At 39.6% G+C, this 12,350-nt stretch overlaps 1 protein-coding gene across 1 annotated transcript in view; it reads right to left on the bottom strand.

Moving 5' to 3' along the window:
* TGFBRAP1 (transforming growth factor beta receptor associated protein 1) overlaps nt 1-12,034 on the bottom strand; it is a 34,098-nt gene extending 22,064 nt beyond the window's left edge. Inside the window, exons 1-3 of the mRNA XM_009276114.2 lie at nt 11,350-12,034; nt 2,134-2,328; nt 994-1,148 (exon numbers count right to left, since the gene is read on the bottom strand). Of these exons, the coding sequence (XP_009274389.1) occupies nt 994-1,148; nt 2,134-2,328; nt 11,350-12,034 (1,035 nt within the window). The remainder of the gene's footprint in view (nt 1-993; nt 1,149-2,133; nt 2,329-11,349) is intronic.
* Nucleotides 12,035-12,350: the final 316 nt, after the last annotated feature.

Below are 12,350 nucleotides of genomic sequence, written 5' to 3'. Positions count from 1 at the left end.
AACCTCTTGAAAATTAAAAAAAAAAAAAAAAAAAATCCTGACAGACCTAACCATTTGGGACCACTGCAATTCTGTAATTTCCACAGTCATGTTCCAAACTTTACATCTTCCTAAACAAACCGAAAGGAATGCAGCAGATACTATTTTAATGACAACAAAATGCTGCAAAGTATATTAAAAAAATAAACAAACCAACCAGATTTTCTGCAGGTTACAGATCAAATTTTGCTTTCACAAAAGGAAAGAAACCAAGTCAAATATTCATTCACCTACTTGGTGAGTAGAGATTTCATGCTACTTTTTCCAAGTTTCAGTCTCTAAATGACAAATAGGAACAAATACAGTAGAATATGTATTGTAATATAAACCAGAGGTAGAAGGAAATGAGTACGAATCTCTAATCAACACACTAATCAAAGAGTTACTACAATACTTTGGCACACAAAAATCTTAAATATTCAGTTACACACCAGTACAAGTACTACTTATGAGAGTTTGGAAGTAGGATGTATTTGCTTTAGATTTCCATCACTTAACTTCGAAGTTGTACTACTGTGCAATGTAGGATATAGTAAGAATCTCCGATAAAAAAAAGTAAAACCTAAAAATTCTGATTTGAAATAAAGCATACTTTTTTTAAACAGCAATAGCAAATAATAACTGAACCTAGTACTAAGGAGGCATCGCAGTGGGTTTTCTATCACTGGGTTTTTGGCTTGGTTTTGTTTTCAATTTTTTCAAGTTACACACTTGAAAAAAAACCAACACCAAAACCCCAGCAGAACAGCAGCGTTCAACCCTGCCAACGTCACAACCTTTACAAGCACAAGCCAATTCAGCAGCATGTCTATTTCCTCAGGCTGAAACTATAAAAGGCATTACATTTCTCTTCAATGTAAATTCCTCCCCCACCCTCTCTAGCCACTCAACCGTTGGTATACATGGCCCCACTGTGAAATTTATATTTGCATGAAAATTAAAGGAAGGACACACCTGAAATTTCTCTTTTGGAATATTCCTTCGAGCTCCTTTTGCTAGAACAAGGGCTTCTTCCACTCTGTGGCTAGCTAGAAGATCCTGAATCTGTTTTTCCAAAGGTAGTGGCACCAAGATATACACACCCTTATTAGTAGCAACAATCACCTTTCCTGGACAGAGCAAACAGACATATTCAGTTTACACTCTCTACAGAAAAAACACATTTCAGAAATAAGCTTTAAGATTTACTATTTAAGATACAAGAACCTAAACAGTGTTAAAGTTCCAAAACTCATCTTTGTTGTTACCGTATTTACTAGATAGTATAGTTTATCTGTAAATTGCACCTCAGAAATACAGAGATAATGGTAAATTTATTTATTTACAGCAGATTTTGTTCCACTCTGAGTAAATGAAACTGGCTTTAATCTCTCATGATGAACTAAGCTGTAAGTAAAGGCCACCACTATTGCCCAGATTCCAGACAATAGGGACTTTTAACTGCCAGATATTTCCACAGGCTTACATTAGAAAATTGTAAGCTGTACATCAAAGGTAGCAAGTAACATACAGTTCATAGTGCTAGAGTTTGTAGCTCTCCTGGAAAACAATAGCAACGCAATGTATTCCACACTTAAGAGTTCTTAACTGAAGAATAGGTCAAAAGAAATTTTTGTATTTTTTGTTTAACAATTCTTTATGAAATATCCCCTTTTAAACCTCTTACACAGATATTTTAGAAAGGAATACAAAAGAACAATTTTTAAGATGTTAGAACTTTGTTAGAGTAGCCCATGGGCAAATACCTGTAACTCACAATTATTGACTTATAGCATTAAATTAACATTGCTCCTTTGAAAGAAATAATTAAGTTACAAGAAAAAGCTCTAACCCCACAGACTCCTACCCAACAATTAACTCGACAATTAGAGCACATTTAATGAGCACACATTTTGTTAGAAGCGTGGAATTTTGGATGACTCAAGTTTTCCTATCATAGTCTGCAGGAATCTAATCAGGAAAGCATTTGCAATAGAAGTTTCAACAGTTAATGCGCTTGCCAGATATTTTGTTTAAAAAACAAACTGAAGTGACTGTGCCCACAGTGGTGGTTGTTCCAGAATTACTGATGCAAAAAAGTGTCCTTTTTAATACCTTCAAAGTCCTGTAGAATGTGACCTTCTTTAAAAGGCAGCGTTTGCTTTTGCTGCTGGTCCAGCATGCTGTGCACTGTAATGAACTCATCATCGAGAGCAACCACGTAAGGAAAGCACAAAGCTGCTCCAATCACGTTCTCTGACCAGTGCACAGGGGCACGCTGTGAAATGCCGTCTACAGTTGCAAACATGCCTACAAAAAGGGAAAAACAAAGCCTGAGGCTCGTTTTAGTTGAAGACTGTCGTTTTCCCAATACGAAGCATGGGTACCAAGGTACAGAAATAAAAAAGTCTCAGAAGAACAGATGCAGTATCAGGTGGCACGACAACAGCGCATCACACCTCCCTGGACCTTACAGACCTGTTGGTTAGTTCAGTTGAAATTTTTTTTTTTTTTGACCTTACAGACCTGTTGGTTAGTTCAGTTCAAATTTTTTTTTTTTCCTTTCTCTTTCACCACAGAAACAGACAACACCAAAAATGGAAGAGAGCAATACTGAAAGAAACTAGCAAGAATTATTCAAGTTTAGTAAGTTTCAGATTTTTTTTAACAAGAATTACGCCATGTGGTTTGAGTTCATTTCAAAACACTAATATTTAGTGAGACCCAGCATTCAAACAATACTGCCTTAGCAGGAGCCGCAGACCTGCACCACCTGACCTATTTGGCAATACAGGCATATTTGTTCCTCGTAGTGTCAAATGTCTAAAGAGCATTTTAGTTGACAGACAATCATTTACTTGTACTTCTTCTCTTTTGCTACAGCACCATTTTCACAAAATGAGCATCTGGCTCCTTGGGACAAGTCACTTCCTGTGAGGCATCTGTGTTTTCAATCATTTGAAAAAAAAAAATGCAGACGCTGCATATAAAACATATTTTCCCAAAAGCCAAGCACAGAGTAGACTTAATATCCCAATACCTCCTATGCTGTCTTCAAAACAACCATACTAAATCTTCAGTTAATTTGTGTTTTTCTTTACCACTATCTTTCCTCCTGTCTATTCTGTCCTTCTTCCTTCTCCTAGCTTAATAGAAGTTTGACTTGCTTTTGGACCACACGTCACTGGTTCTATTTACGCTACTTGGTATTCCCCAATTCTTCCCGAGACATTAACTGAAGAAAAACTCCAGTCAGTTTTCAGACCTAGTTCAGTAACCCTCTGCCAGCTGAGCCATGCTGAAGCACTATGTAAACTTCTGTTCTAAACATGAATGCATACCCCTTAAAACCAGTATTCTCACGCTATTAAAAAGACACGCCCATGAAAATTGTTCTTCGGCAGCAATGAGCCACTTGACAGCTGGTAGAATAAGTCTGAGCTCTAAAGGACAGAGAAGATAAAAAGATTATGTTACTCAATTTACAAAACCTCTTCCAAACAGAGGATAATGAGGTAAGGGTAGCTGGGTAGGAGGACCATCTTGGGCATAGGGCGGGAAGGAAACCAGAAGGTTGTAGATTTTCACAGAACTATGGTGTAGAGACTAAGCTTCTGGATCCTTTATAGCAGCTTTGAAACGATCAGCCCTTTCGCTTGACTAAGGGTGCAACACAAAATTAAAGTTTCACATCTGACATATTAGCAAGTGATGCTATTTGCTTTTTCACGATAACGATCAGCTTTTCAATCAGAGTGCCTTACAGAAAAGACTTTTTTTTTTTGCCATAATATATAATTCCCAATTTCCTCTATAGATCTTGATATTCTTATGGATCAGAAGTGGAATTTTATGCCAGGCAGACTGCACTATCCATTTTTAATGCCTTCCAGTTGTTACTCTGTTATAATCCCATTTCAAAAAGTAGGAGAAAACTTGAGTTACATACATACTAGCCAGTAGTAAACTCAGGGCTAATTATATTTGAAATACCAATTCTTAGAATTTTCTCTCTCTCTTACACTCTCAAAAAAAAAATTCTAAAAACATGATTTAAAAAACTTTTTCTTTTTTTTTTTTTAGATAACAGAGCTCTTCTTTAGGTAATTTTAAAAAATCCTTTACGGAAGTGAAAGGGTAGGCAGAGCAATGCACAGTACTCTTCCAAGTCAATGGCTCTCTACATCCCTCTGCCCTCAATAGCTAGGGCTTCTGTGGTAGAATGATGCATTTTCTGTCTTCATCCAGCTCTCACCTAAGGATAACAATAAACAAGACAACTACAATCAGAACCTGTGGCCTTTTTATAGTACAGGAATGCGCTTGATGAAACTGAGATGAAGCCAGTAATCAATTCTGTATTAAAAATGCATACGCTATCTAAAGGTTACAAGAGTTACCCAAAACACAGCCACACTGTTTTCAGCACCAAGAGATCTCGAAATTTATAGAATCATAGAATAATTTAAGTCAGAAGGGGTTTCTGAAGGACATCCAGTCCAGCCCCCCCCCACTCAAAGCGGGACCAACTTAGATCAGGTTACTCAGGACTTTGTGCAACAGACTGCAGATTTTGTTTACTTGTTTGTTTTAAAACAAAAAACTTCTTAGTGAAAATATCTGTAAAATTGAAAAAAAACTTTATTACTTGTTTGAAAAGGAATATGAAAACTTTCAGTTATCATAAAAGTTGACAGCATGAGAAACACTACGAGTGGGTGAGAACAAGGGAACATGCTGGTTACTGTTGACTACTCTGCTCTATGCAGCGTCACCAGCTATGAGAAAAGGCACCACATAACCTTCTATGAATCATTCTGCTTAGTACCTGTGTGCTTGTTACAAGGTAACAAGCTCAGTTCTCCAACTCCATTTGTAGTCTACTCAATCACTATACAACTGTTCAAACCATGCACCACTGAGAAGAGTTTATTCTGGAAAAGCAAAAGGAATAAACTAAAATTAGGTATTTAAAATTTGTATTTTTTCACTCATTAAAGTCATGGAGTAGTTGAAGCAGGAAGGGACCTCCGCAGACTGTCTAATCCGATTTCCCTGCTCAGAGTAGGGTGAACCAGAACAGGTTGCTCAAGACCTCACCCAGTCAGGTTTTGGGTATCTTTAAGAACAGAGACTCCACATCCTCTCCAAGACCTGTTTCCTGGTTTGAGCACCATCACAATCAGGACTTTGTTTTCTTATGTTTACATAGAATTTCCTGTATTTCAGTTTGTACCGACTGCCTCTTATCCTTTCACTGAATACACCACCAATGAGCAGTCTGGCTTTGTCTTCTTTATCCTCCCCGTACCTGTTGATAAGATCTCTGTAAGCATTTTCTTCTTCAGACTGAACAGTCCCAGTGTTCTCCGCCTCTCCACATATGAGGTGCTCCAATCACTTAGTTGTCTTTCTGGTCCTTCAGTGGATTTACTCCAGTATGTCCATGCCATTCAGGGAGCCCAGAACTGGACCCAGCACTCCCAATGTGGTCTCACTAGGACTGAGGGGAAAAATTGCCTCTCAACCTGCTGGCAGCACTTTTCCTAATACAATCATTTACGTTGGAAAAGACCCTTAAGATCATCAAACCCAACTGTTAACCTAACACTACCAAGTCCACCACTAAATGCCACCCAGTAGGCTGTCGGACTTCTTTGCCACAAAGGTACATTGTTGGCTCATGGTCACTTTGCCCACCAGAGCCCCCAGGTCCCCCTCTGCAAAGCTGCTTTCCAGCCAGTCAGCCCCCAGCCTGTACTGGTGCACGGGGCTGTCCCTCCCTAGGTGCAGGACTTGACATTTCCCTTTGCTGAACTTCATGAGGTTCCTGTCAGCTCATTTCTCCAGCCTGTCAAGGTCCCTCCAAATGGCAACACAAACCCCTAGTGTATCAGCCACTCCTCCCACTTTTGTATCATCTGCAAACTTGCTGAAGGTGCACTCTGCCCCACCATCCATGTTGTTAATGAAGATGTTAGTATTGACCTCGCTATCGGCCCCCAGGGCACACGACTAGTGACTGGCCTCCAGCTGGACTTTGTGCTGCTGACTACAAACCTTTGAGCCAGGCTTTCAATTCACCTCACTGTTTCTCTAGTTCATTCTTCATCTGTTTGTCTATAAGGATGTTAGGAGATATACTGCCAAAAGCCTTGCTGAAGTTCGCAGTATCACTGCTCTCCCCTCATCCACCAAGCTAGGCATCTAATCATAGAAGACTGTCAGGCTGGTCAGGCAATTTCCCTTTTGTAAATCCATGTTGATTACTCCAAATCACATTCTTGTCCTTCGTATATTCAGAAATAGCTTCCAGGATTTTCTCCATCACCTTTCTGGGGATCAAGATAAGGCTGGCCAGCCTTTAGTTCCCTAGATCCTTTCTCTTGCTCATCTAAGACAGGAGTGAAGACATTTGTTTTCTTCCAGTCCTGAGGAACATCCTCTGATCATTGTGACCTTTCAAAGATAATCAAGAGTGGCATCACAATGACACTGACCACCACCCTCAAGCATTCATGGGTGCATCCCCATCAGGTCCCATGGATTTGTCTGTCCAGTTTATTTAAATGTTCCATAACCCAATCCTTCTCTACTGAGGGCAGGTTTTTGTTGCTCCAGATTTTCCCACTGGTCCTAGGGGCTGAGGATTCCTAAAGGAAGGTCACACAGGTAACGTTTGAGGTAAGGAAGGCATTAAGCACCTCAGCCTTTTCCATGTCCTTTGGCACCAGGTTCCCTGCCCCATTCAGCAGTGGGCATCCATTAGCCTTCCTTTGCTGCTGCTATGCTTGTAGAGGCTCTTTTTGTTGCCCTTCATGGTGCACAGCAGAGTCAATGCCAGATGGACTTTGGCCTCCCTAACCCTATCCCCACATGCTTCAACAGCATCTCTATATTCCTTCCAGGTCACCTGGCCCCACTTTCACCTCATTTGCTTCCTTTTTTGTATTTGAGTTTAGTCAGGAGCTGCTTGTTCATTAATGCAGTCCTCCTGCCACCTTTGCTTGTTTTCCTGCTCATTGGGATGGACCACTCTTGAACTTGGAGGAGGCAGTCCTCTGCTCCAGGACCATATCCCATGGGATTCTTTTAAGCAGGACCCCGAACAAACCAAAGTCTGCTGTCCAGGCTTGTGGTCTTTTTGCCTTGTTCCCTTTTCTCGGGATCCTGAACTTCACCATCTCATGGACACTGCAGCAAGGCTGCTCCCCTGACATTCATATCGCTAACCAGGTTTAACAGAGCACATCCCCTCATCAGCTCCTCAGTTACCTGGGTCAAGAAGTTAACACCAACGCACTCCAGAAATCTTCTCAACTGCTTGTGCCCTGCTGTGCTGCCCCTCTAGCAGGTTCAAGTGTCCCCTAAGAACCAGGGCCTGCAAATGAAGTTTTCTTCCAGTTATCTGAAGAAGGCCTTACCTACATCTTCTTCCTGATAAGGTGGTCTGTAGTAGACATTCACAATGTCCCCATGTTAGTCTGCCCTCTAACCCTAATCCATAAAATCTCAGCTGCCTCCTCCTTCGTCCCAAGGCACAACACCATACCTTCCTGCTGCTCTCATGTAATGGGTAACCCTCACCTCAGCTGTTGACACTGTTAAATCAGCTGTGCTGATTTCCCAGAAAAAGCGAGAGCGCTTTCACCATCATGTTGTTTTGTACACACTTCTTTGTGTGCACATGCCTGAAGCAGGGCCTCTTCAGCCCTGTTTGTTGATTACAAAGTCTCATCCACATCATCCTGCACTCATTGTTTGCCAACTCAGCCTACAACCACCATTCCTAGTTTAAATCCTCTTCACCAGGCTGGTCAGCCTGTTCACAAAAACACTTTTGCCTCACTTGGCCTGGTGGATCCCATCTCTTCCTTAAATAGGTATCCATAGTCACAAAAGCCAAATCCCTCCTCACCAGCAGGTCTGATGAGAAACCCTCCATCTCCAATATGAGGGAATGTCCCACTACTATTACCCGCTAATTCCTCCTGGTGCTACTGCATTGTACAGGCTCAGATGATTTGTTGGACAGAGCTTCCCGCTTCTCATCTGCTACCAGAGCACTGAACATATTCTATAGATGCAAATCTGCAGGCTGAGAAGGAGAGTTCTTCCTTTTACGATAAGTCACAAGTTTCCAGCCTTTGCCATCACAGAACAAGCAGAGACTCAGCCTGCCCTTCCCCCAGTACAGTTGGGGGTTTAGGCTCATGCCTGGGTCCTGGAGAAAATTCAGTTTCCTTTTGGTCCTCTCTGATGCCGTGCACTCTGCTGACCTCCTCCTGCATCTCCTTTACTTGGCAACACAAATCGTCAACCAAGCACACAACTCCTGCAGGCAAGGACAAAATTTCCCCCTGCCCGAGTCTTAGCAAGAGACACCAGGCGCTTCCTTCAGCTCAAGACCTGAAGAGCTGCACCCTCCCTTTGGAGCTCGGTCTGAGACAAAGCCTCTGATGTTTTGGGGTAGTTGCTCCAGCTGGTGCTAAGAAGCATGCCCTGTGCAATATGCAAGAACTGTTTGCTGAAATTTTAAAAACTTAAAAGCCTCTGTATGGCAGGAAATCTGATTAGAAACATGCAACAAGAGCTTCGTGAAATGAAAAAATGAATTTTGGTAAGCATAGTTTCATACATAATCAGAAAGAAGTGATTTTCAATTCTGAATGAACTAATTACTGGACAGAATGAAGATGCATCAAAAATGAAGTTCCTCCTCCCTTTGAAAGAATGAGCTATATACTAACTGCAAGTAGAGCCAACAAACTACTGAACGGCTAAGTCTATGGATCAACTATGAACAATTCTAACAATCAGTTTTAAATGCAGAGTCCAGGTAAGGAAAAAGGTTACATACCCAAGAAACTCAAATTGTTTTACTTTATGATTATCATTTTAAGCAGTTGCTTTCTGCCATTCTAAATTCCAGTCTTAACTCAAAAGCAAATTAATCTAGATAAATGTCACTTCAGACACCATAAAGCCGAATATATTAATGCAGAATAGATCCACCTCAGTAAAAAAGGCTGAATTTAGTATAGATGCTCTACCAAATGCCAAATGAACGTCTTAACCAATAAGACATACAAAAGCAAACCAAAACTAGAATTGAAAATTTACATCAAGCTTTTTCAAGTCCATTCACTTTACAGCAGAGGCCTACCTCAAATGCCAAGATATACAATGCTTATGTATTATAAAGGGGCTCAACCATCTTCACAACTTCAGAGACAAGTGTTAAAGACACTAAGAATTTTACCAAGGAAGAACAGAAAGATGGATAATACTAAACAAAACAACAGCGGGGAGGGAATAGAGAACAGATGATTAAAAAACCCAAACAAACCCACAAGCTGAATTAGGCAAGGAAAAGATATACAATCCATAGCAAGCAGTCTTTGTAAGGTTTCTGAGCTAGTAGAAGGTAGACTTTGCCTGTATTATGGGAAAAAGGGAGGTTGATAGCATGTTTAGAGCTGCAGAAGGGCATTTGCTTAAGATATCACATATCTGGCAATTTTAACCCCAGGACAATCTACTTACACAAGGATGTTGGATTTTATGAGTAAAGGTCTTACAGTATAGCCCTCTTCCAGGTCACCAGATAAAAGCAAAAGTTGGACTAAATAAAATTCTGCTTTCTGACTAGATACAATTATGCTTTTGAAAACGTATCTATTCTTAATCAAAAAAGAAATGAACCAGTTGAACAGAATCTGGTTTGTCATTCCTAAAAAGATAAAGATTAAAGTAAGAATGGTATCTCCTTCAAAACGTGTCAAAAGGGAATACTTTCAGACAGTCAATTCACAAATGTTAACTGTCATAGCGCTACTAAAACAGTTAATGTCCACAAATGCATGTCCACATTTCAAGTAACTAAGAGTTTTAATAAGAAGTGGGCAACCAAGATGATTTAGAAAAGCCCTACGTCTGAAAAAACAAGTTCATCTTGGAACATCTTTAATTTGCATAAACTGATATTCTAATGAGTCTCTACTTCTTTGAAGAAAAACTGGTGAGTTGATGTACATCTCACATTCTGATCACAAGACAAAACTTAAATATAAACAACTGATTGCACTCTTGTTTTTCTTTAGAATTTATATTAAAAAAACAAAAAACATGCAGATCCCTGAATTAAGGACCTAAATAGTTGTGATCTTTGCGTCATGCTATTCCTAATGTGTCAGGGAAGATAAATAAACTGCATCTCCTAAATGGAGAGTCATATGGCAAACAGCATGAAAGCATTCTGCCTGTGGTCCGTCAGCTCTGGGATATTGCAGCTTTTCCAAAAAAAGCTCAAGACTACTGACCTCACAGCATATTGTTGATTTAGACAGATTACAACAACAATCCTTACAATCATCTGTCTATTAGACAAAAGCATTATTTCACATGATTTAACTTTGGTTTTGCAATACTTAAACTATCATTTTCTGTAACATGGAGCTGAAAAATACTATTAAAAAAATTAAGCAAATGGGAGCATAAAAATTGTGTAGTATCTGACAACATCTACAGTTCGGACAGAGTTTACTTGTACAAGAGTTAGGATACAGTTTACTTCCACTAACATTTCTTACTAGCACTGTAGTACAACATAGCTATTTGTGAATCTGCTACAATCTATAAAATGAACTTTGTATGAACTCCTCTGAATAGCAACTGAGAAAAAAATTAACTCATCTACACTAATTAAATTAATTAATTTACACTAAATTTATAGCAACATGGGGCTCCTCAAACCCAGTCTGGCTAGTCACTACAGAGAGCCTATCAGCCTCTCAAGTTTCACTTGGTACCAACCAATTTTTTTACTCTGGGCTGCAAGATACTACTACTGTTAGCTGTCTATACAGAAATGAAGCTTTCTACAGACATGACTAAAATACAAATAATCAGATTTTTGTGCATTAAAAAAAGCAGGAGAGTTATAATAATACTTAGTACAAAAAAATTTACCATCTACCTTTTTATCTCAACATTCCAGTGTAACCCTGTGAAGAAAATTGTCATTATTGTGCACCGCACTTGATTAGTTAAGCTTTGCTCTATACAGAAATGAAGCTTTCTACAGACATGACTAAAATACAAATAATCAGATTTTTGTGCATTAAAAAAAGCAGGAGAGTTATAATAATACTTAGTACAAAAAAATTTACCATCTACCTTTTTATCTCAACATTCCAGTGTAACCCTGTGAAGAAAATTGTCATTATTGTGCACCGCACTTAATTAGTTAAGCTTTGTTTCCCAAATTGAGAGAAATTAAGAGAGAGAAGTTAAAAAAACTGCAAAAAAAATTACAATCCTTAGTCTCACCTAGGCCTCCGGGGCCAGCCAACAGAAACTCTTGTCTGCCTATCCTTTTCACAATTGGCCGTTTCTCATCACTGCAATAAGGAAATAGATCCTGGGAGACGCCAGTATTATAATTCAAAATGATATACTGTGTAGTAAGTGCAAGACATAGGTAATAACCATCTACAGCCACAGCACAGGGTTGCTCTGGAGTAAACACTTCCTTCACTATCTGGACTCTGTCTTCAAACACCATGAACATTTGAATGGTCCGCCGCTTGACCGAGATAATGCAGACTTCCACACAGAAAGGATCCCCACTCACGGGGTTTTCATTTAATGCGAATGTCACAGCTCCTTTGATTCTAGCACCAGTGGGGACAGGTTCCAAGTTCATCATGTTAACTAGTGTTATTGTGTTGTCACAAAGCACAAGAAGCCTGGTGAGGGCAGAGGCTGCTTTCAACTCACTCACAGGCTTCTTCAAGCCCAGGTATTTATGCAGTTGCTTGGTGGCAGCAAAAGTTATTTTTCCAGCTGTTGAGATCTTTTCATCCAACAGAAAGTGATAGATAAAGCAGTCATTGGTTCCAATATAGAGGTTCTTTCCGCAACACTCAATGCATTCGATGTTGATGTAATTTTTGTCTCCCATTAACATCTCCCGCTCAACAGCAGAAACGAGCTTGAAAGCTTTAACACTCATTGTGTCTTCTGGGTGATCTGATTAAAGAGAAAAAAAAAAACCACACCACTATTTACCTCCACACACATAATCAAATCTCAGAGGTAGCAATTTAACATTCACCAATACAAAAACTTCATTGTTGCATTTTTTTAATAGTCTATACTCTATTTTCAACCTGATTACACAAGCCAGAATGAGCACATTAATAACCACAGGTTTATATCACCTGCACATGAAAAGATACAAGCTTCGGCTCTCGGATTTCTAGAGAAGCCACAAGGCGTTTAGTGCTACAAGTTAACATCTCATGTTGCTTTACACTCAATTTAGGCCT

This window comes from Aptenodytes forsteri, unplaced genomic scaffold, assembly GCF_000699145.1.
Source record: "Aptenodytes forsteri isolate BGI_AS27 unplaced genomic scaffold, ASM69914v1 Scaffold96, whole genome shotgun sequence".
In the NCBI taxonomy this organism is placed as follows: Eukaryota; Metazoa; Chordata; class Aves; order Sphenisciformes; family Spheniscidae; genus Aptenodytes; species Aptenodytes forsteri.
The sequence above is the reverse complement of the archived record's forward strand: the minus strand, read 5'-3'. Positions and strand labels throughout refer to the sequence as shown.